Source organism: Python bivittatus, unplaced genomic scaffold, assembly GCF_059951505.1.
Source record: "Python bivittatus isolate LINGU-HERP-01145 unplaced genomic scaffold, Pbiv_v1 ctg000200_np1212, whole genome shotgun sequence".
NCBI classification, from domain to species: Eukaryota; Metazoa; Chordata; class Lepidosauria; order Squamata; family Pythonidae; genus Python; species Python bivittatus.
Window position 1 is genome coordinate 5076712 of NW_028277040.1, and position 24745 is coordinate 5101456.

Sequence of the window (24745 nt, forward strand, 5' to 3'; positions counted from 1 at the left end):
GCCCCATGTTGCTGCTTTTCAGATCTTTTAACAGCTCCTGCAAGAGTCACCATGCGATCGTTGTAGCATTTGTTTATAAGCACCAGTACGTTTAATTAGGTTTGGTTGTTAGTAAATGTATTCCGTATTGCAACTGCAAATGTTATCCCCTGGCTTCTGAATTGTGCAGCTTTTAAAAGCAAGTTTGATTTCATTTTACACAGAGGCTGCTGGACTATTTACCATATGCATTGCAGGGCATCTGTTGTCAAGGGAAGTATGCTGCTGTCTGTTGACAACCAAACTCAATCCGCTTTTTCTTCCCATTAGAAATATTTATCGGCAGTGCTTATGAGACTTGCTCAAGGTTGAAATTTACCTGGGGATGTTTGGAATAATTTGCTTTACTTCTGTGGATATGTTTATGTTAACTTGGTTCTAAGTAAGAAGCCTCTCTGCAACACTTATTAAGCAACAATTACAAAGGCTTTCTTATATCTTTCAATAGCTGAACAGAAGAAGCTTGAAAGAGGTGCCATTTAATAAACTGCATCTAATGCTGGGTAAACTGAAACTATAGATCCTGCTTATGTTTAATATTTTGGTCTTAAGTTCCCTGCATTTTACAAAAGCTGTAAACAAAATTGGTAACCATAAATACTCAGCTCCATCCATTTGTTAAAAATCTGGATGCCTTCTCTTGCTTGCTTGTGGTCACTAGTTCCTGATCCTTAAAACTTTAGGAATTCAAATGACATGGTTGTTGAGGAAAAAAAAAAATTCTCTGAATAGAAGTTTGGATTTAAGATGTTTGGCTCAGTGTGGCAGAAAAAGTGAAGCTTTCAAACAATCAAATCTTCCCACCTATGCAAAAGATTGGGCTGCAGTCTACAAATTCTTTGTGATCTAGAGGATGTTGCTGTGAAAGTTTTAGCTATGTAGCTTATTGTGGGGCAACCCTAAATTCATTGTTTGCTTGGCTCATAGTGTATTTTAACTACATATGCTCACACAACACCTTGCTATTATTAAAAAGACAGTTGTTGCTAAGTCATAATTTATAGCAGTCTGTAAAGTATGTTGGATGCTACAACCTGTGCACGAAAACAAGATTACAGCTAATTCAAAATTATTTGTGTACCATATTCTCAGTCTGGACAGTTGTATTCATTCAGACTTCTCAACATGCTTGGAAAGGGATATTTTATTTTAAAAATATTGATCAAAGAGATCACTTCTTACTGCTTCTGAATACATTATTCTGAATACAGTAGGGGGCAGGCACTAAGTGATCTTGGCTGGTCTTGAAAAGTTGAGCAGAGTCAAACCAGCTTACCATTGGAATGGGAAATGCGGAAATGCTCCTGTCAAACTTCTATCCAGGCACAACAATAAATCTCCAAATGCTCTGTATTCAGGAACTTGCTTAAGCAGAAGATGTGACACTCTTAGATTAGTTGCTTTATTGCAGGTAAATAATGATGAATGAATGATGAATTTACCCAGAAAAAAAATTGTATATTGCAGCCTCTGTGTGCGTGTATATGTATGTATGTATGTATGTATTCCGGGGCTTAAATTTTACACTTTTTCTTCCTGCCTTTTGGAGTCAACAAAAAATTAGCTGTTCTCTCCACAAGTTTGAAATTGGGAAATACTTGCTTCTTGAATATGTAATAGTTCTGTCTTGGCAGCTTCATTCCTTATTCCCAAGGCTGTAAACTACAGTGGAAGTTGAAATAACATTCTGAAAGAAGGCAGCGGCAAATCATTTACATATTGTTGCCAAGAAAGCAGCACGGATATGTGCATCTGGAAGTTTTTTTTATCTACTTGTTAATATGAGGATGAAAAAGAAGTTTAGCAATTGATCTCTGTAAAAGTGCAGAGACGAGGGATATATATCTGAACAAGGAGAAAGAGCCTGGATGTGCATGCAAAGGACTAGGGAGTTGAATAGAAAACAAAACAAAAAGTGAGCAACACATTCTTGCAGTCCTTAGGAGTTAAGTAATATGCTTCTGGTTCTGTCCTGTAGTGTATCTTTGGTTGCCTAAACCTGAATTATGGCATTAACAATTAAATGATGTACTGGTATCATTTAAGATAGGCAAGAATGCAAAATCAAATATTGCAGCAAAAAAATTGCAAAAAATATTTTGTTGCCCCAGTGAACCACCTTTAAGAGAAATACTCTTAACTTTGAAGATGTTGAAGGGACATGTATAACATGCACTATGTTCTTTCTTTTCTGGATTTGGATTGGCTTATGATGAAATTCTTACATTTGAACAAAATGAATTCTTAGATTAAGATAGTTTGATGCACTTAAACAGATATTCTTTTTATTGTTCCACATTTATCAGTACATGCTATTAGTAATACAAAATAAGCAATAGGTACACTGTTTTGACCTATTTAGATAACAAAATAGAAGCTGCTGATGGTTATCACAAAATGTTTTTAGTAAGATAAAGGAGTAAACTAGGTTACTATCCTTGCCCCTAGCTTTTACCTCATACAACATTCTTTGTTAATGGTATTGTGCCCTTACCATTCGCTTTGGACACATTTTGACCAATTTGCCACAAGAATAACTAAAGTCAAATTTTACCCCAGCATGCTCAGACAATGTTATGCAAGCTAGGATGTCTATTCTAAAGAATATCTTGCAAGCCTGTTGTCTGTTGTCCATGTCCCACCATATATGAGGTTTTGTGCAGGAATGCTCAGGACTGAGTTTGTATGTGTATGTATGCACATGCACACATATACTTATATGGAGAGCCAGTTTGGTTGTAATGGGTAAGGCACCACGCTAGGAACCAGAAGACTCAGAGTTCTGGTTCCACCTTAGGCACAAAGCCAGCTGGGTGACTTTGGGCCAGTCACTTTCAGTCTCAGCTTGATGTAGCAGGGCTATTCGTATGTTCTTACATTGTAAAAACGAAGTCTGCATCTCTCCTTGAGCTCTAAAACATATTCAAATTATACCAAATAACAGACTGCAGTTTTAACTAAAATAGTGATTATAGAATTCTTGATTAATTAATAAATTGTGATTTAAATCATTGAGTCTTCCTGGCTAGTGATGTATATATTTAAATTGATTTGATTTACATTTATATTAATTAGTTTTGTGCATTCTCCCACAGACAATTCTGTTAACTATTTTCATTCTCTAAGTTGGTATAATTGAAGACATCAGCTTTCATTTTAGATCAAAGTCAGTATGATAGCAATTCCCAATATGAAGTGGGAGAAATGTAATAATATTGGGATTAAATATGACACGCGGGGGAATAGTTTGAATTAGATCTTCCTTGTAAATGCTAATGACTGGCAAAATTGAAGAGTAGATCATGCTTACGGTCCAGTACATTAGGCTGCCATCAGGTTGGAGAAAGGCTTTCGCTTATTATTAGATTTTTCTCCGTAAGCTGAACTGGAAATGGATAGACAGACATTCAAAGATATATAGGCTAATAAGTAGATCTATTGTAGCAAGGTGACTGAAGTCATTATGAAAGATTTCCAGTGATTATTATATATCAGGTTTATTTATATCTTACTTATAGTGAAATCAAAGTGCAAATTCATGTACCTCTTTCTACCCCCCCCAATGATGTAATGGGTTAAAAGATACTTTCTTTTGGGTAAGAGAGATGGTTTCTGTCTTCTCATGTTTTTGTAACAGACCGATCTGGAATCAGTCTGTTTGCTTCTGCCTATTTAAGAACTGGGTCCCACACCTAGTTCTGTTAAGCAGTTTGAACTTTTGTATTGTTTGTTGGCTCAGAAATCACATTGTACATGCCTAATTAAAGCACGATGAGAAACCTGTTGTATAAACACATGCTTCCGAGAAATTTGCATTTTTTTCTCTTCAGGGTGGGAAAGAATGGGCAGAGGTAAAGACAGGCCCTTGTATCCCTTCCAGTTCTATAATGATTTGCCTCAAATATTACTCTGATATTGCACCATGTTCTCTCCTTTGAAAGGTCTGAAGGCTGCACTATTTGTATGTAATACACCAGAGGTATGACAGTAAATCATGGTATGCCCTTTTTGTACTTTATTGGTTGTCTTAGTGAGCATTCTCATGTGATTCAGGGAGAAGAATGATGTATAAACTTATTGCCCTGTGGCAAATCTCAGTAACAACAAACCATCTGCTGTGAACTCCAGATCATAAGATCTCATCCTGCTTCAGCATTTTAATGACTGTTAGGAGATCTAGAATACCAGTACTAATGCATGTATATTCCCAGTACCCAGCACAGACTTTTCATTAAACATTGGATTATGTAAAAAAAATGGATTCTCATTATAAGTTAAAACAATAAATAATGTATGAACCATGTATTACCAACTATATATGCCTATATCTGTTCCATATGTTTGGTATCAAAGTTACCATTATAAATCTGAATTAATCTTCGGTTCTTACCATTTTAAATTACAAAGCTATTGCTTGAACTTCATCTTACAGTTTTTCCTAAAATTTATTTTCAGCACCATGCTGCGACTCCCTGCTATCCACAAGACGCTCGTTGGTGTTACCCGGACTGCTACGGGATGTGGTAAGTTGACTTTCTAGTCAGATTCTCTGTGTGATGATTCTCCCATTTTAATTTTTATTATTGAGTTTGCTAATGTCATATTTTTTCAGGGGTTCCATTATTGCTTGAAGGGATGATTCCAAATAGTAGTTGTTGCTCCCCTTCTTGGATTTGGTAACCCTCAGCCCATAATAGCACCTCTCTAGTGGCAGGATTCAATTACAGTGTTTTACTCCTTGAAATAAGTGATGATGTGCATCCTCAAAAGCCTGAGTCAGTGTACACTGGTTTGAAGACATACATTCAGTTTCTCGGTTTGGACATACTACTTGATTCAGTCTTGGTCTAGACACCTGTGCTTATTGTACCTGTTCAAGATTTTAGATCTGGCCCCATTGTCACATGACAGTTTAGATTACTATACCAAGTACTGGTTATAGTTACTTCTGAAACATTCAAAATATTGAGGCCAGTTCTAGAGAGTTGGAATTGCTGCAATGGTTCCCAAGCTACTATTTATTATAACTAGGGATAAATGAATTTATCTCTTTCATTTTTTATAACATTAATTGACATTTTATAACAATCATTAACATTGATGAGAGGTCTGACTTGGCATGTATTACTGAGAGCTTGGGTGGGTGCAGAGGGAGGAGTCTCTTAGAAATGTGCACATTTGGATTTTGAGTGTGGCATCAGCCAAGATCCCAGGGCAAGGGTGGTGGAGTAGCTATGGTTATCAGGATACTCTGATGCTGTCAGCCCCACTAGGTAGACTAGATGAAGAAATCAACTCCACAGGAAGATTTATCTTCCTTACTCTCTACAGATGGGTTTCAGGGTTTGCCCCACAGATAATCAGATGTGACATTGATGATATTCAGTTATACATCTCTGCCCTGGGCCGACCAAGTGACAATGCTGGAGTGTCTGGAGACTATAGGGTTTCAGTGTCCGAAGGTTGTAGGGCCTGGATAGAGAGGAACAGGTTTCAACTCAACCCTAGCAAGTCTAAGTGGCTCTAGGTTTTAGGGCCCCATGGATCTGGTTATTTGCCAGCTTTAATTTTGGATGGATGGCACTATCCCAAACAGAACTGGTGTTCAAAGAATAGGGGATAACCATGGCAGTTACAAGTTGCAGTTTTTGCAGTTACAAGTTGTTGACTATTGACAATTGACTATTTCCTAAATCAGGAGGCACTGAATCAGGAGACACTGCTCACAGTCACTCATATTTTGGCCACTTCCTGAGAGGATTACTGTAACACACTCTACATGAGGCTGACTTTGAAGAGCATCTGGAAGCTTCACTTGGTCCAGAATGTGGCAGCACAGGCAGTTATAGATATACTTTGTTATGCCCATGTCACACCTTTGTGAGCTGCACTGGGTCCCAGTTTGCTTCCGGGTACAATTCAGAGTACAATCAGTAGAATCAGAATACAATCAATTACCTATAAAGCCCAGATTGGCACAGGACCAGAATATTTGAGAGACCACCTTACATCTATCATCTCTACTCATCCCATTAGGTCAGGCAGAAGGGGTATGCTCTGCGTCCCATTGATCAAGGACTGTCATCTAGTGAGACCCAAGAAGTAGGTCTTTTTTGTTGCAGTGCCTGTCCTCTGCAACACCATACCCCTCACACTGAGATCCAGCTGGTCCCCAACTCTGCTAGTATTCCAGAGTTTTAAAGCCTTAAAAACATGGGTATTTTCCTAGGTGTGTGATGCGTGTATCTACGAAGGGGGAGGTGATGTGATGGAGCTATAGCACAGTAGGTTTTCGGGAAGGAGGGAGCACATTCCAGGAAGGGGGGCTAGACAAGAGGCAGCACAGTCTGGAGCAGGAGCGTGGGAAGAGGAAGAGATTTAGGATAGCCACTCCCTAGTATCTCCCAGGCTATATCCACTAGGTTACAGTAATACAGATTTAGTCTGGCAAGATTCTGTCTATATGGTATAAGCAATAAAAGAATTGAACCTGGCTGGACTGTTCCCCTGTTGTTCTTGGGCTGGGCCTGACAGGTGTGAAGGTCATGAGGTGGGGGGGGTGTCAGTGAGATGGCTACTATGGTTGTCGTTGTTGCTATCCATAGCTGCTACTGCAGGTATTTTATGGTGACTTTTAAAAAAAATTTGGTTAGCCACCCAGAGTTGCTGCTTGTGAGATGGGTGGCCATATAAATTTATTGAAATAAAATAAATGTAATAATAAATACTTAAAAGAAGAAATTGATTATTACTTTATGGATTAAATAATTATGTAACTATATTTTATTCAAGTGCGCACCACCTCTACAGCAGCTAGCAACCTGATAGAAGTTTTTGTTGATGGTCATCCTGTTTTGGTACCTCCAGGAACCACAGTACTTCAGGTAGAATGAATTTATGTTCTGTATAACCCTATGCAAATATTTGTATTGTTTTATCCTGCATTCTTTTAAAAATTGCATACACAACCCTTACCAAGATTTGTGATACCAAGCTTTGGTAGATTACAGTCCACTTCTCCAGATTAATGGCATACTATCCCATGGTTATGTTTGTGTGAGGAGGAAGAGTGAGGAGAGAAGATAGTAAAAGGTGAGAGAAAAAATTAATGATAGGGGTTAAGGAGATGATTACCTATAGAATCATAGTGATTCACAACGATTGACATTGTAAAGACACTCCTGAATTGCTGAGTTGATTAACACATGTAACATGATAAGAACCTTTTGTCTCTATAAAGTTGAATTATAATTATTTATTACAATTATTTAGATCCTGCTTTTCAGGATAACAATCCTTCCAAAACAGTTTATAAGCAATTGAAACAATTTAAAAGAAGTACAACATATCTTCCTTACAAGCAAACTTATAGGATCTTTCCCATGGGACAATTAGTGAAAAATGGCCTGGTAGGGAGTGGGGAAGGGAAGAGTCTAAATGCCCAGGCTTTTGTGGTGGTCTCTGCCTTCTTCCATTGAGGGATCCTTCCCACAAGGCAATTAGAGGTGAAAGTAATTTGTGATAAATTATATTGAGCCTCCTAGTAAACTCCAGCTCAGGTGTTTCATCATTACATCAGAATTTGTAATTTCTTTGCTCAAGGATCACCAGCTTCAGATTGCTGGTAGAATGTTCTGGAGAACTGAAGTGGTCTCCCACTGGTTTTTTTAAATAGTTTACTTATGCCCCATTGAGATTATATTTCTGTTTAAAACACACCCAACTGAAATCCTTTGTTATAGAACTTGTTTGTAAACAGTTATGTGATAGAAGCTGAAAACACAGTTACTTGTAGCAATCAGCTTGTTTCAAGTACAAATTGTGCTTATATAGCCATTATTAAGTTACTCTGCAGTGTCCATAGAATCTCTTGGTTCAAGTTAGTGTAGGATGAAAGTTACTGAATAAAAATTAGTGTTTTACTATACTGGTCCCTTGTATTAAAGTAGGCTAAAATAGTGTAAAGACTTCTTCAAGCTGAGCTTGGCTTCTGATGATGTCATGGATATCTCCATTCATTTCATTTTTCTCAGCAACAGTACAGTATGGAAGTAGTATCTTGGCAACAGTACAGAAGAGTTGTCTTTTTTCAGGATGTTTCCTAACTCTCCAGTCAGTTATTTTCTGTAGTCTCCCATCCAGCTGGTCTGCCCCTGCTTAACTTTCAAACACTGACAAGTGCTGCCTTTTGCTCTTAAGTGAGCTATCTTTCAAATATTCCATAACTAAAAAAAGGCTTTAGATAAGGTGGTACTGTACTCTACACCTTTCCCATCTAAGTTTCTTACTAAGAGAAAACAAAAACTCTTGTTTTTCAAATGCAAACAGTTACCAAATACTTGACATTAACTACTTTTTTCTCCTTCCCTAAATTGTGCCGTTTACAGGAATAGCTATGCCTAGGCAAATGTTACTCTCACCCTTCATTGTTATTGTAAAGAAGGCAAATGTTAAGTGTTATTTTACTGTAATAGCTAAATTACTTTGAAAAACTATAAGTAGGCTTTAAAAAAAAAAAGTTGTGGGGCTCCTAACAGAAGCTACTGTAAATCTGGAATTGGTTGGTTTTACTTATTTCCTCTTAGCATCATTTAGGAGTATCTTTGCATAAGTGATTAATCCATATTAATCTAGTGGGAAAAATTATTTGGTACTGCACAGTTAGTTTTGAGCCACCCTCTGGTCTTTCAATAAAGTGATTTTAAACTGTATTTAATTAGATAGATAATTTAGTACAAAGTAAATATGCTTGTTTACAATATGTCTAGATCATCAGCTAACATTTCCCAAGCACATTCCAAAGAGGTTTTTATTTATGCAATTTGATTATTTCAAACCACTGTGTGGCTTTAATATTAATGAAACGTAATATATGGTAGAGTTATTGGAAGGCACATAGGAAAAAATATCTGTTGCTTTAAAACTTGGTCCTTGTGATTCAAACAGTGGTTTCTGTTAACCATGGTTGTTGAATAAACCAGAAGTGGCTGGGCTTACACATTGTGCTGACATAAAATGTGATTTCTTGATTTTGTTTTAGCTTGTGTGGTTTATAAGTCATGATTTATGACTTAATATGCATGTGAATTGGCACATCCTTTTTAACTGTAACTTGTATGAGAGAACAAAATTAATTTGTCTTACAGTGATCAAATGTGTTGTAATTTTTAAATAGATGGGCATATTATGCAAAAAGTTGTATTTTTCAATATAGACACAAAAATTAGAAGAAAAATGTTTGTAAATTATTTTTGACTTTAACATTTTTCATTCATATATCTATGAATGGAGCTACTAATGACTTTTTTCAGCATATGTTTTTGAGGAGCTTTTTTTTTAGTAAGTGATGTCGGCAAAATAAACCTGTTACATCTAAACATTTAGCTAACCTAGAGAACTGAGTTGCTCTTGTATTTTTTGGGTTTGGTAAAAACTATTAACATACTGGTTCTTCTTCTTCTTTGTCCCACACAGTATTCTTCCTCTAAACATCTTGCAAGTTTTGTTTTGAATTGTTCTTTATCTTTAGTTTTTATTTTTGTTTTGTCACATCTGCAAAAAAGGAATAAACACAGTTGCTTTAATACAGCAACAGAGATAAAGCAACTTCTTCCATGGCTGATCTGCAGGAGAGTGATATTATGCAGGGCCATCCACAGTTGCATATCTCTTCTCTGAACTTAGGTGAGAATGGCGCTAAGAGAGCAACAAAAAATAAAATCTCCTTTGAGTCAAGTCCAGCACCTGGTGACTTCATCTGTACAATCATGTAGTTTTCTTGACAATAATACAAAGCAGCAGATACTTTTGATTGTAACCAAACAATTACACATTTATTTATTTAACAAATTTATATGGCTGTCCAACTCACACACATTGACTCTGGGCGTAAAATCCCTAATACAAAAAACCCATCTGTGTGTGTATGCATGTGTGTGTATGTATATATGTATATACAGTATGTGTATGTATATATAGACCATATTTTGCATAAACCCTGATTGAGCATTTATTTGTACAGCCTGACATGGTTGAATGAGCCTAAGTGTTCATATGATGCTACCATCTAAGCAACACATTTTTGTTTCTGTGTATTATTGTATAAAGCTGTTAGGACTGAAAAAACAATATGGGATGTGACAGAAAAGTCAGTCAAGGAAATTCCAGTAGTTCAATATTATTGTTGGTTGCACAGTCAGCCAGATGTTTAGACTGGATTTGGCATTTTTATCCATCTATCAAGATCTTCTCAAGGACCTGAAATAGGCAGACCTGAGTTGTTTGATGGTGTTAAAAGTATCGTCACAGGATGTAAGCAGTTCCAAGTAAAACTGCCTTTTGCAATTGACTGATGGTGATTTTGTCAATGCCCATGGTGTTCAAGTGGTGCTCCAGATGTTTTGAGATTGTACCCAAGGCATCTATTACTATTGGTACTATCTTTGCTTTCTTTTGCTACAGTCATTCTATTTCTATTTGCAGGTCTTTATATTTTGTGATTTTCTCCAGTTCTTTCTCTTCTGTTCTGCTGTTTCCAGGTGTTGCAGTGTCCACTATCCAGACTTTTTTGTCTTAACAACAGTTGTTAAGTTTGGGGTGTTATGTGCCAGGTGCTTGTCTGTTTGAATTCTAAAGTCCCAGAGCACTTTAGCTCCTTCATTTTCTATTACTTTGTTTTGTGGTCCCGCTGGTTCTTGCTTGCAGACAAATGGTATTTCTTGCAGATATTCCAGTGCATCATTGTTCTACTTTGTCATGCCGTTGTTTGTAGTCAGTCTATGCGATCTTCTTGCAGCAGCTAACTAAGTGGTCCACTGTTTCTTCAGTTTCTTTGCAGAGGCAGCATTTGCTGTCTGTTGCTGTCTTCTCAGTTCTGGCTTTGTATGCACTTTTCCTTAAGGCTTGGTCTTGAATTAGCTCCTCTGTCTTTTTCTTCAGCTTTCCTGGTCTTAGCCAATTGCCAGTTCTTCTTGTTATCTTCTTTGCTTGCTAGTTTTTTGTGTACTGGCCATGTAATACTTTACCTTACCATGTCTCTTTCTGTTCTTCATTTGGTCTTTCTTATATGCCAATTTGGTTTCTTTGGTATTCAGTAAGCCTTCATGGTGTACTTATTTCAGTGCTTCTTCTTCACCGTCCTTTGGTGGAGTCCTTGGGGTTCTCTGAGCTTGGTTCTTTTCTTGCAAATGTTTCATTACCCGGCTAGGTAACATCTTCAGTGCTAAAATGGTATGAGGATTTGCTCTCTTTTTATCTGCTGTGGCCTGCCTTGCCAGTGCTGGTGGGGGTGGGGGTTCTGTTTTGCTCTTCTGGTAGCTCATTGATTAGCATATGTTGACTGCTTGATTGTGTGCCTGGTGGTGACCTTTGCTTATCTGGGTGATGATTGCTGGAGATGATTGCTGGTGATTGAATGCTGGTGAGGTGATCTTCTGGTTTTTGTCTCTTTTGAATAGTATGTAGATGCCGTTTATCTCTATGTGTCTGTTAATTGCTGCCTTGTCTGAATACCAAGCTTCCAAGAATTCTCTTGCATGTTTGGATTTGGCTTGGTCTAAAATGCTGAGTTTCCCAGTTAAAACTGTGGTTGAGTCTGTCCATGTGTTGTGCAATTAAGGAATTTTCATCATGTCTTCTGACTGCTAGTTGGTGCTCCTGGATGCGTTCTGCTAGTCTTCTGCCTGTTTGTCCTACATAGTGTTTGTTACAGTCCTTACACTGTATGTTGTAGATGACTCCTGTTTTTTCTTCTTGGGCAACTGGGTCTTTTGGTTTACTTAGGATATTTTGGAGTGATTTTGTTGGTTTGTGTGCTACAGAGATGCCATATGGTTGTAATACTCTGTTGGTGGTTTCAGACGTTTCTGATGTATGGCAGTGTGATCCTTTTCATGGCTTGTGTGGGTTGTGTTGTAGTAGGTTGAGTGGTCAGGCACTTTTTGATAAAATTATGTGGGTATCCATTTTGTTGGAAGATGTTATATAGGTGGTCTTTTTCCTTTTTCTGCTCTTCTGGGTTGCTGCAATGTGTTTGTGCTCGCTTGAATAATGTTCTTACACAGCTCCTCTTGTGGGAGGTCGGGTTGTTGCTTTGGTAGTGGAATACTTGATTGGTGTGGGTTGTCTTCTGATAAACTTGGGTTTCTAATTTTCTGTTGTTCCCTCTGCTGATGCGGATATCCAGGAAGGGTAGTGTGTTGTTGTTTTCTTCTTCTCTGGTGAATTTTATTCCTTTGAAGATTTTGTTAATGGTTTCATGTGTCTTCTCTAGTTAATTATAATAAATTTGTCATCTACATACCGGATCAATATTTTAGGCTGTATGTGTGGAAGTGCTGTAGCTTCTAGACGTTGCATTACAATCTCTGCTATGAGTCCTGACAGTGGTGATTCCATGGGTGTGCCTCTGATTTGTTGGTATATTTGTCCATCAAATTGAAAATAGGTGGTGAGGCAGAGGTTGATGAGGTCCATGATATTCACCTTCATTGCTATCACTGTCCTTCAGATATTCTTCCAATGCCCTTTTTTCTTCTTCAACTGTCTGGTGTACTTTAAAATTTCATGCCCACCTATGCTCCTTGGTAAGTAGAGTCTGTCAACATTGTCCCATGGATGAAGAGCATGATTCATTGTCATTATTTTTCTGGTCTTCCTATCCAGGGTATCTAGTTCTGCTTGAGTCCAGTCCACTATTCCAGCTATGTATCTAATGACTGGAATTTCCCAGGTGTTAATTGCCTTGATCAGTGTCTCTCAAACTTGGCAACTTTAAGACGTGTGGACTTCCACTCCCCGAATTCCCCAGCCAGCATGGCTGGCTGGGGAATTCTGGAAGAGGAAGTTCACACGTCTTAAAGTTGCTGAGAAACACTGGCCTTGATGGTATTTCTTTCACTGAGTTTGGACTTTAAGATCTTCTTCACTCTCATGTATTCAGTACTATCCTTCTTGACTTCAGTGTGCTTGATGTTGTCAGCTCGAAGGATGCCCTTCATAGGTATTTGTAGTGATCTTCTTCATCCAGACTCTTGATGTTATTTTCATAGGGCATCTTGATTCTTTCAGTTTTCACTATTTTTCCCTTGTTGATGGTCAGGGTGGCACATCTGTCCAGTCCAAACTCCATTGCAATATCTTGGCTGTATATTCGGACAGTGTTGAGCAGCGACTCTATTTCAGATGGTGTTTTTCCATGCAGCTTCAGATTTTCCATGTAAAGGAGGTGGGATAGCCTGGCAGATGTTTTTGATAGCCATGGCCTGACTTGTTCAGTATTGTTGACAGAGGAATCAACGCAATGACAAACAGAAGTGGTGATAGTGAGTTGCCTTGAAAGATTCCTCTTGATATTAACCTCTCCCAGTCTGACACCATTGACCAGCAACTGTGTCTTCCATTGTGCCATTGATCTTTGCACAAAGCTTCTGATTTGCACAAAGCTTCTAACTGACTCCTGTTATTTCCAGTCACTTGATTATCCAATCATGTGGCAGGGAGTTGAATGCCTTCTTGTAATCAATCCAAGCTACATTCAAGTTGGTCTTCCTTCTCTTGCAGTTTTCCAAAATCATTTTGTCAATTAGAAGCTGATCTTTTGTTCCTCTGCTGTTTGGGCAGTTTCCTTTCTGCTCAGGTTGAAAGAGCTTGTTTTCAACTAGATGCTACTGGATTGTTGCATACCAGTTAGTAATTTGAAAGTTGTTGGTAAGCAGGTAATTGGCCTGTAGTTGCCTGATGCTGCCCTTTTGTTGGATCTTTCATTATCCAACATTTCATTATCCTATTCATTATGTAGGTTTTGCCACATGTTAACCAATCTTCAATTTCACCTCCTTGCCGTATGTTGTTAAACTGCTTGGCTATGAGTGGGTGCAGACCAGTCAGATGTTTCAACCAAAAACCATACAGTTCATCTTCACCTGGTGCTGATCAATTCTTAATTTTCCTTGCCCTTTTCTGCATAATTTCTGCTGTTATTACAAGTTCTTTAATTTCAGCTTCGTTTTTATTCTTATCCACCTCCTTTATCCAAGTTGCATTCTTGTATTTCTTTGGGGTGTCCCATAGCTGTGCCCAAAACTGCACTGTTTCTTCTTCTACTGGTTCATTGCAGTCTCTCCATTGATGAATTGGTAGAAGTGTTTCTGATTCGACTGAAATTGGAGATTCTGCCTGTAGTGTGCAATTTGAGCTTTGTATCTGCTGATCTTCTTGGCTATGGCTGTTATTTGCTGCTTTATTATTTCTAGTGCTTTGTTGATCTTCCTTGTTTCTAGGTGATATTTCTTAATCAGGTATTCTTTGGTGGTCTTATTCTTCAGCTTCTTTTCTTTCATCTGTTCTAGCTTGCTTGCATCTGATCTTAGCATGCTGATCTTATTTTCCAACCTGATCTTCCATTTTGATGGGTCACTGTTTGGCTTTTTTCTTGTTTGTTGATTTTGCACCCAAGGTTATAGCCAAGGTTATAACAGCAGCCGTGCTGTACATTAGTTTATTTGTTTCTTGTAGTGAGCTGGTGCTTAAATTTGATTTTACAGTATTGGCATCTTTTAATGCTTGTGCTAGCTGTTTCTTTATAACAAGCTTCAATGCAGCCAACCTTATTCTGTTGTTTTTGTGCTGTTCTGGATACTCAGTTATTCTTTGTTTCAATTCCTCTTGTTTTTTAGTTAGACAGCTTTGTTCTTTCTGAGGAGAAGGCAGAGGAGAGGGTGCCTGGTTTGGGAATGAAAATGATTCAGTAGCTATGCTGGCTTCTTCTACTGCCGACTTCCCCTGGTTTGCCTCTACAGTGTGAGTTACTTCTGGCAAGGCTTTGATTTCTTTGCCCTGGGTAGACCTTTGCAGTTCTTCCAGTTCTACTTCTGTGAATACTTTATTTCGTGTTATAAATTGACATTGATCTGCTAGCCTCGGTTCTGTTATTTCTGATTCTGGATGTTGTTCTTTCCACTGGTGCATTCTTTTCAGATATCCCCTTCTTGTTGGACTTGATTTGTAATACCAGATCATTATTTCCTTGTTTTCAGTCTTTGTATATTTGTGATGGGTAAACAACTTTTCTTCCAGTAGTTCTGCAGCTGCTGGCCCTAGTTGCTCAGCCAACAGTCCTGAGTCCTGTAGCCCACTTGTCACCAGATGTCCAGGAACTAGAACACCCAGCACAGCCCGTGTTGACCTGGGCAACGACCGATCCGGTGTAGGTTTCTGTAAATTATCTCACCATATTGTTTATGGGAAGGATATTCTTCATCTGGCTCCTCTGATGAGCCCTGTCCAGTATGGTTGAACCTCTGGCATAACTCTCATCCTCCTCAGAGCACACGTCCCACAACCATGTCAGGGGGTAGTGCCCCACTGGGTGCATTATTATTATTATGGTTGGTCGCACAATCAGCCAGATATTTAGACTGGATTTGGCATTTTTATCTGCCTATCAAGTTCATCCCAAGGACCTGAGATGATGATGATGGTGGTGGTGTTGGTGTTGGTAGTGATGATATCATCATCATCATCATCATCATCATCATCATCATCAATCTTCTAATGTGAGGACAGCTATATAAAATCCTACTCTGATCTGGAAGGTACACTGTAAAGTTTAGAGTGTCTAATAAACCTTCAAAGCATATTAAACTTTTTTTCTTACAGGTGTATCTCTCTATAGCAGATTGAACTTATTGCAAGCCAACTGCAAAAATTGTAAGCAAAGGAAAAAGAAAATGGATTCTTTTAGGAATGTAGTTTTGTGTAGAAAAACATGCAAATACAACCTGTAACTTGACATTCTCTCATTTTGTCTCATCTTTAGGCCTGTGAAAAGGTTGGAATGCAAATCCCTCGCTTTTGCTATCATGATAGATTGTCTGTGGCCGGAAACTGCAGGATGTGTCTTGTGGAAATAGAGAAAGCCCCCAAGGTATTAGTACAAATATATTTGATTGAAATTGATGTGTTCTAAAAATTTGACATATATAATTTATAATGTATCTGTTACTAGTAGTTGCTTTCTGATATTACGTTAAATATTGAGTTCATCTGGAATGTACTCAAAAAAGTTTAATTGCATCTTTTATCCTATAAGTTTGTTTAAATTATTCCAAAATCATTGTGTCAGTGGTAGAGTTTTAATGGGCCTTCAATTTATTACTATAATTGAGAAAGCCCAGTTCCTATATAGAGGAAGATTCTCGGGAGAGTTATGAGATATACAGAATACCAACATTTTTCATGTATTGTATGGTTAGGATTAGTACCCAGTTGCATACTTCCCAATCCCAGTCCCCTCCTTTCTTATATGCAGAACATTAGGGTGTTGTAAGTTGCCTTCCCCTAGCATTGCTTCTTACTGACCAAGATCAGATGCTTTTAGAAAGACCATAAACAAAGCAAAAAAGCCATTGCTATCACATGCTTTTGTTGTTTCCCTTTTTCCTGCACTTTGCCTTTTGATGTGACAGTTTCGGTAAACCATTATATAACCATTGATAGACCTACTTTCATATATATTTGCCTTTAAAATCTGATTATAAAGCCCTTTTTTATCAGCAGAGTTTGTTAAATTGAGTGTTTTGTTTTTTATTTATAGCTATCCATTTCACAGGCAATCTTCAGTTTCATGTTGTGGGAGTGGGAAGCCCTTCTGTCCAGTTACTCTAGAATATTTATGTCCTTCCTACTTTATTCTGGTATTCTTTCTTAAACTAAAAAGCCTTTCATGCTGCAGTTTTTTTGTTACAGAGGAAATTCACCAGATTATTTCATTACTTTGGTTGATGTTTTTAAAGCTCTTGAGACTCTACAAAATCTCTTTGAAGATAGGGTGACCAGAATGTTCAACAATTCAAATCTGATAGCATAGTGGAATTGTACAGAATATTGGCCATAAAGCATCAGTATGTTGAATTATTGCATATAATTTAACAGACTGATGCTTCCACAATAAAGACATCAGTATGTTAAATTATTGTCATTGTGTAAGCATATATGTTTGCAAATACATTAGTAGTGAAATATCCTTGTAATGGATTGCAGCCGGTTGCTGCTTGTGCCATGCCAGTCATGAAGGGTTGGAACATTCTGACAAATTCTGAGAAGTCCAGGAAAGCAAGGTAAGCAACCTCTCACTACATGTAACTCACGGTGTAATTCTCTGCTTGTTTACATGGAAGGGCGGTCCTTGTATGTTCTTAATATAGTAGAATAATTTTAGAGGGTTGGATCTCTCCCCATTTTTTTAAATTCTCCATTTAAAAAAAAGATAGTTCAAGCATCTTTTAAGAGGAAGAGGACATACTGTTGTTAGCTGTTGTAAATAAATTGTTTCATATAATTTTCCAATATTTTAGTGTGTTAGATACCCTGTTGATATCATTCTTGTTTTCACATGTTGATCTACAACAGAGAAGGTGTAATGGAGTTCTTGTTGGCTAACCATCCATTGGACTGTCCCATTTGTGATCAGGGAGGGGAGTGTGACCTTCAGGTATTGTTCCCTAGGATATTTTTAAAATACTATTTGGAGAAAACTCTGCTTCTCAGCCACATGAATTGGTTTCCTTTTGTTAATTACCTTTAGGATCAGTCAATGATGTTTGGCAGTGATAGGAGCAGATTTCTGGAAAGCAAACGTGCAGTTGAAGACAAGAATATTGGCCCTCTTGTAAAAACTATCATGACCCGGTGTATACAGTGTACTCGATGCATCAGGTAACTGCTGTGTACCCCAACAGACTATCATATGCTTTGTGAATGGAGAAATAACCCATATATCAGTGTGTAATAACATTTTTTTTTTTTTAGATTTTTTATCCTGCCTTTATTAGTAAAGTAACTCAAGACAGTGAACATATCTAATACCTAATACTCATCCCTCCCCGTATTTTCCCCATAACAACAACTCTGTGAGGTGGGTTGGGCTGAGAGAAACCGGCCCAAAATCACCCAGCCAGCTTTCATGCCTAAGGCGGGACTAGAACCCACACTCTTCTGCTTTCTAGCCTGGGGCCTTAACCACTAGACCAAACTGGCTCTCTTTTTATACTTTTTTATTCTCTCTCTTATAAGGGTGTTTTACCCCCCCTCCCACCCCGCATAAATTGCAAAATTTCTTGACTCCTATGTACTCATAACACCACGTCACATTGCCACCTGGGACTATTGACTGAATGGCTATTAATTGAATGGCACTTGTACAGAAAAAAAAGTTATATATAGCAGGCCCTGGGCTAGCAAGCAGCCCTGAAAGTCAAGAGTGAGATTTATTTTTTCAAGCTGTGTTGAAATGTCATGACGTTTTAACCCTTAGCTCCTCCCCAAACAGGAAAAATTGCTTCCATGTTTAGGGAATTTCAGGATTTTTAAGAGATGCTAGGCTTAAAATACACATTGTGTCCTTAAAACATGCCAAAATGGAAAGAAGATTTTTAAAAAAGTAACTGGTAGTTGTGAAGCGGATGCTAAGAAGGTGTTTGCGGGGCTGCCTATCGCAGCCAAAAGCTTTGGATGCAATTCTTGGAGCCTTTGCAGGTCTGTAAAACAAAGGAAAGCTGAAGTAAGATCATAAGCACAGTCACGGTTTCACTTAGTGATTGCTTCGCTTAACGACTGAGTTGCTGGTCCCAATTGTGGTCACTAAATGAGAACTACCTGTATACAGGGAGATAAAATACATTATTATTTCCATCTTGCAAAGAAAAACTGAACCTATTTCTCTCCTAAGGAATAGCAAGGCAGAGCAAAAACAAAGTGGAACATGTGTTTTATTTTGAATGTGAAACAAACAAAACTCTCATCTGGAACTTTCCATCAATACTTCAAATTAGCTCCATTTTAACAAAACAAAACTTAAAGCAATGTAAGTGTTACATGTTTTTCAAAATTAAATTTGAAGAGCTTCAAGTGTTTTGGCTGTAGGAAAGTGGGAACACGAAAAAGACTCTTGTTTTCTTCTTAACATCCCAGATCACAAGAATAGATAGGTTGATGCTGAAGTAGCTTGCAGAAAAATTGATAGAGGGGGAAAAATCCCATTATGGAAGTTTTGCTTCATTTTCTTATGCTGCCTTCTTCATTTACATATGAGGAGCCTGATTGATAATCTGCTTCTACATGGTAGACTTGCAATAAAGTCTGGAGAGTTCCTACTTATGTGGGTAGTTGGCTTAAACCTATGCAACAACTAGCACTCTGAATTAGGCCTAGAAACCCAGTATTACCTAGTACAGCTAGCATAGAAATGATGTTATGTTGATTGCTTAGCTTTTGGAAACTAGCTAAATTCCTATATTTTGTACCAGTTGAAGCTTCTGAACATTTTTGAAAAGCAGCATCACATCTTTGTGCTGCTCTTGCACATTAGAGTAGCTTTGGTTGGATGTAAGCAGAGTATGAATGACTGTAGAAATGTGAACTTTTTCTAGCAGATGTAACTGTCAAATCATCTGGGACTGATAAATAGTTGGCAACCTTTTGTGTTTATGCTTGCCTTTACCAGGTTTGCAAGTGAAATTGCAGGGGTTGATGATCTAGGAACCACAGGAAGAGGAAATGAGATGCAAGTTGGCACTTATATTGAAAAAATGTTTATGTCTGAATTATCAGGCAATGTGATTGATATTTGCCCAGTGGGTGCCCTTACCTCCAAGCCTTATGCTTTTACTGCTCGACCATGGGAGACAAGGCATGTATATTTGCTGATATTTGAAACATTATATTACATTCATAGTGCCTGTCATTTATTAAATGCCAGATAAAAAGATTAATCTTTGAACCTTGTAACCTCTTTGAATATTACAAGAATCTCAATAAAACTGAGCTAATACAAAGAGACTGAGAAAAGCAATATCTGTTAAATTGGAAGAATCTATATATTATACTATATATTATCTTTCAGAACAATATAATTCCTCCTTAATGCCATATGGTGACATTACTAACACTGCTCTTAGATGAGCCACCTTGAAAGCAAAATACTCATCACTCACTAATTTAGCTCCTTAGAATGCAGCACAGAAGAAAGAGGGAAGAGAAGGGAGGGGGAATTGAGGTAGTAATGAAACAAGAGGTAGCCTTGTGCAAAACTATGTCTTGAATACTTCCTATTGCTGGCCATTAGTTTCTAGTGAAAAACAAGGATAGGCATGGGCAACATGCTTATATAGTAGCATTTGAGTTAAGATCTATTATTAAAAATTGATATTATGAATATTAACTAGTTTGTGCTTCTCTTAGGAAGACAGAGTCTATTGATGTTCTTGATGCAGTAGGAAGTAACATTGTGATAAGCACACGAACTGGAGAAGTGATGAGAATTTTGCCAAGATTACATGAAGAAATCAATGAGGAATGGATCTCTGATAAAACAAGGTATATTTACATAATTCATTATCATCTCAGATGAAAATGTATATAGTTTTTATCAGTCTTCTCAATTTTGAGAAGTCCCCCTTTTTGAAGTTACACATGACTGGGTGGAATTTGGTATGAGGTTATCACTTCTTTGAATGTTGAATGTTATTGCATTATGGTCACCATTCTCAGATAGTTTGACTACATATATTTGTCTCACCAACTTCTGAGCACTACTTAAGTGCACAGTAGGTCTAATATTGCCCCCTTCCTAATCAGTTCCATGACCAACTGCTCCAGCACATAGTCATTTATTGTTGTTATGTGTGCTGAAAGAGTTTATGAAGTTATCAGTGGGTATTTCAGCTTCAGCTGCTTCCATAATCAGTTTTATCTTTACTTTTCAGATTTGCTTATGATGGCCTGAAACGTCAGCGACTTATTGAACCAATGATAAAAAATAAAGAAGGGCTGTTCACTTATGTACCTTGGGAAGAAGCCTTGAGCTGTGTAGCAAGTGCAGTAAGTATATGTGCTTGACAGACTATTTAACACTACTTCTAAATTTTATACACATTTGCTTATGAATTCTTATACTTTGGGGAATGTTACTTTCCACACTTCATAAACAAGGAGCTAGTTTGTTTGTTTATTTATTTAATTTATGTGGCCGCCCATCTCACTTGCATGTGACTCTGGATGGCGTACACAGTTAAAGCACAAGTAACAATCATAGTCTTCTACTATTGAAAACAATTAAAAGCTACATTTAAAAATACAATAATAAAAAGTGGAGAAAGCAATCTAACAATATACAATATAACCATTTAACAGGCTCCACACTTCTTTGGGGAGGGGGACGCGGTGGTGCAGCGGCTTAATGACGCTGAAAGTTGCCGGCCAGAAATGGTCGACACTTCAGCGGTTCGAGCCCAGCCTTCACGTAGCAGAGCGAGCTCCTGCTTCCTCCCCCAGTTCCTGTCAACCCAACAGTTCGAAAACTCACATGAGTAGATAAATGGGTACTCTCACTCCGGTGGGAGGAAAAATGCTGGCGGTGCCTTGCAAAAGGAGTCAGGAGCAGTTGCCGGTAGCACAGAAGCCGCACTCGCCTGAAAAAGGCGTGAACCAACGGAAACCCCGCCTCCTGCGCTCTCCAGCTGGGCTCTGCTCTAGGAAGGAGGCACTGGCAAACTACTTCTGAAACACCTTGCCTTGAAAACTGCAAAGGACTTGTCCAAAAAGCAGTCACTGCAGAGTCGGTAACGACTGAGTGCAGATAAAAAAAACAAAACAAACTTCTTTGGGATCCCCAAGCCCAATGGCACGTCCAAGTTTTCAGGGCCCTCTGGAAGGCTGGCAGGGTTGGGGCCAGTCTCATCTTGTGGGGAATGATGTTCCAGAGGGCGGATGCCATGGCAGAAAAGGCTCTCTTTCTGGATCCTCCCAAACAAAGCTCCTTGGCGACTGGACGTGCAACATGCCCCTTCTGCTAGAACTGATGGGACCAATAGATGTAATTGGGGAGAGGCGGTCCCTCAAATAACCTGGCCCCATGTCATGTAGAGCTTTAAAGGTCATTTTACATTATGTCTTGTGGTTAAGGGGTAATATAAAAATATGTGTGCATCATGGATGTCACATGACATCCTTTTGTCTCACATCTCAGAACAAGTATGTATTTACCACTGTACAGGTGTAGCTTTGCAACTGTGTGGTATCTCTGTTTTATGAAAATTATTTTGTTTTCCTGGGTTATCTTAGGAAAAATAACCCTCTAAAATGGTTGTTCTTTTCTTTTAAAAGACAGTGGTGAACTAATAGTTGCTTTGTGGCATTTTGTGTTTCCTACTGCAGTTTCAAGGCAGTCAAGCTAATGAGGTCGCTGCAATTGCAGGAGGACTTGTGGATGCAGAAGCACTAGTATCGCTCAAAGACTTGCTAAATAGAATTAACTCTGATAATATATGTACTGAAGAGGTTTTCCCTACTGCAGGAGCTGGGTAAGAGATTATAACTAGAGTGAACCCAGTAAAAAAAATGGTAACATAATAATCTTGAGAGAACTTGGCAGAATTAGAAATTTGGACAATAAATGAAATTCAGGTAGTTCTTCCAACCCTTAATCCTTAAAGGCTTCTAAATGTTCTACATCAAGCACTACATTCCCAATTCATAATTGCAAGTATATTGTGAAAACTGAAAAACATTTTTCTAGAGGAAAGTAAACATGCTTGTTGTTTACTGACCAATAGACAAATTGAGATTAGTAGTGTGCAGATATAGTAGATAATTGTTACTTTTAAGTGTCAAATTAAAGCAGTATTTGAGCCCTTCCTACTGGAGCTCCATATCACAATTATATTCCTTATGATTGTTTGTGCATTCTGTTATAGAACAGACCTGCGCTCTAACTACTTACTTAATACCAAGATTGCAGGAGTAGAAGAGGCAGATTTCCTACTGCTGGTTGGCACCAATCCACGCTTTGAGGCACCATTATTCAATGCAAGGATTAGAAAAAGGTTTGTTGACATGCAGTGCAATTGATTTTCTTTCTGTGGATTAGGAAGTACATTGTAAGAAGCCATGCCTCTTTTTTTAATCATTTTTATCTTGAATAAAAACATGATCATAGAATCAGACTGGAAATAATCCTAGAGGTGTCTAGCTCTACTTCCTGCTTAGTATCACTCTAGTTCCACTAGAGCATCCAGTATGGAAGCTGATTGTTTGCCAGTACAGTGAATTCAGAAAGTATTCAGACCCCCTTCACTTTTTTCAGTTTTGTTATGTTGCAGCCTGATACTACAATTGTCAAATTCATTTTTTTCCTCCTTAATTTACACTCAGTACCCCATAATGACAAAGTGAAAACAGAATTTTAGAAATGTTTGCAAATGTATGAAAAAGGAAAAACTGAAATATCACATTGGCATAAGTATTCAGACCCTTTGCAACAACACTTGAGATTTAGCTCAGGTGCCTCCCATTTCTCTTGATTGTTGCTGAGCTGTTTCTACACCTTGATTGGAGTCTACCTGTGGTAAATTAAATTGATTGGACATGATTTGGAAAGGCACACCCCTCTTTATAGAAGGCTTACAGCTGACAGTGCATACTGTACCAGAGCAAAAGCCATGAGGTCAAAGGAACTGCCTGCAGAGCTCAGAGACAGGATTATTGCAAGGCACAGATCTGGGGAAGGCTACAAAAAAATTTCTGCTGCACTGAAGGTTCCCAAGAGCACAATGGCCTCCAAAATTCTCAAATGGAATAAGTTTGGCACAACCAGGACTCTTCCAAGAGCTGGTCACCCGGCCAAACAGCAATCGGGGAAGAAGTGCCTCAGTAAGAGAGGTGATCAAGAACCCGATGGTCATTCTGACTGAGCTCCAGAGATCCTGTGTGGAGATGGGACAAAGTTCCAGAAGGACACTGATCTGGGCTTTATGGCAGAGTGGCTAGATGGAAGCCTCTCCTCAGTGCACATGAAAGCCCACTTGGAGTTTGCAAAAAAGCACCTGAAGGACTCTCAGACTGTGAGGAACAAGATTCTCTGGTCTGATGAAACCAAGATTGAACTGTTTGGCCTCAATTCTAAAGATTATATCTGGAGGCAACCAGGCACCACTCATCACCTGCCCAGTACCATCCCAACAGTGAAGCATGGTGGTGTGGGGGTGTTTTTCAGCAGCAGGGACTGGGAGACTGGTCAGGGTTGAGGGAAAGCTGAATGGAGCAAAGGACAGAGATATCCTCAATAAAAACCTGTTCCGCAGTGCTCAGGACCTCAGACTGGGCCGAAGGTTCACCTTCCAACATGATAACAATCCTAAGCACACAGACAAAACAACACAGGAATGGCTTAGGGACAACTCTGTGAATGTCCTAGAGTGGCCCAGCCAGAGCCCTGACTTGAACCCTATTGAACATCTCTGGAGAGACCTGAAAATGGCTGTCCACTGACAGTCCCCATCCAACCTGATTGAGCTTGAGAGGATTTGCAAAGAAGAATGGCAGAAAATCCTTCAATCCAGGTGTGCAAAGCTTGTCGCATCATACCGAAAAAGACTCCAGGCTGTAATTGCTGCCAGAAGTGCTTCAACAAAGTGCTGAGTAAAGGGTCTGAATGCTTAAGTACATGTGATATTTCAGTTTTTTCTTTTTAATAAATTTACAGACATTTCTAAAATTCTGTTTTCACTTTGTCATTATGGGGTACTGAGTGTAGATTAATGAAGAAAAAAATGAATTTGAACAATTGTAGTATCAGGCTGCAACATAACAAAACTGAAAAAAGTGAAGGGGGTCTGAATACTTTTGGAATGCACAGTATGTCAGTGGTTGA

The 24745-nt window shown here is 38.4% G+C and overlaps 1 protein-coding gene across 3 annotated transcripts in view; it reads left to right on the forward strand.

Annotated features, from left to right (window-relative positions):
- The window catches only part of NDUFS1 (NADH:ubiquinone oxidoreductase core subunit S1), an 80637-nt gene that overhangs the window by 44407 nt on the left and 11485 nt on the right, over nt 1-24745 (forward strand). For all 3 annotated transcript variants that reach the window (XM_088135618.1, XM_088135617.1, XM_088135616.1), the window contains exons 2-12: nt 4495-4562; nt 6832-6923; nt 15857-15964; nt 17080-17156; nt 17449-17530; nt 17624-17754; nt 19541-19730; nt 20282-20412; nt 20802-20916; nt 22252-22397; nt 22791-22919. In XM_088135618.1, coding sequence (XP_087991744.1) covers nt 4499-4562; nt 6832-6923; nt 15857-15964; nt 17080-17156; nt 17449-17530; nt 17624-17754; nt 19541-19730; nt 20282-20412; nt 20802-20916; nt 22252-22397; nt 22791-22919 — 1265 coding nt within the window. In that variant the 5' untranslated portion in view covers nt 4495-4498. The remainder of the gene's footprint in view (nt 1-4494; nt 4563-6831; nt 6924-15856; nt 15965-17079; nt 17157-17448; nt 17531-17623; nt 17755-19540; nt 19731-20281; nt 20413-20801; nt 20917-22251; nt 22398-22790; nt 22920-24745) is intronic.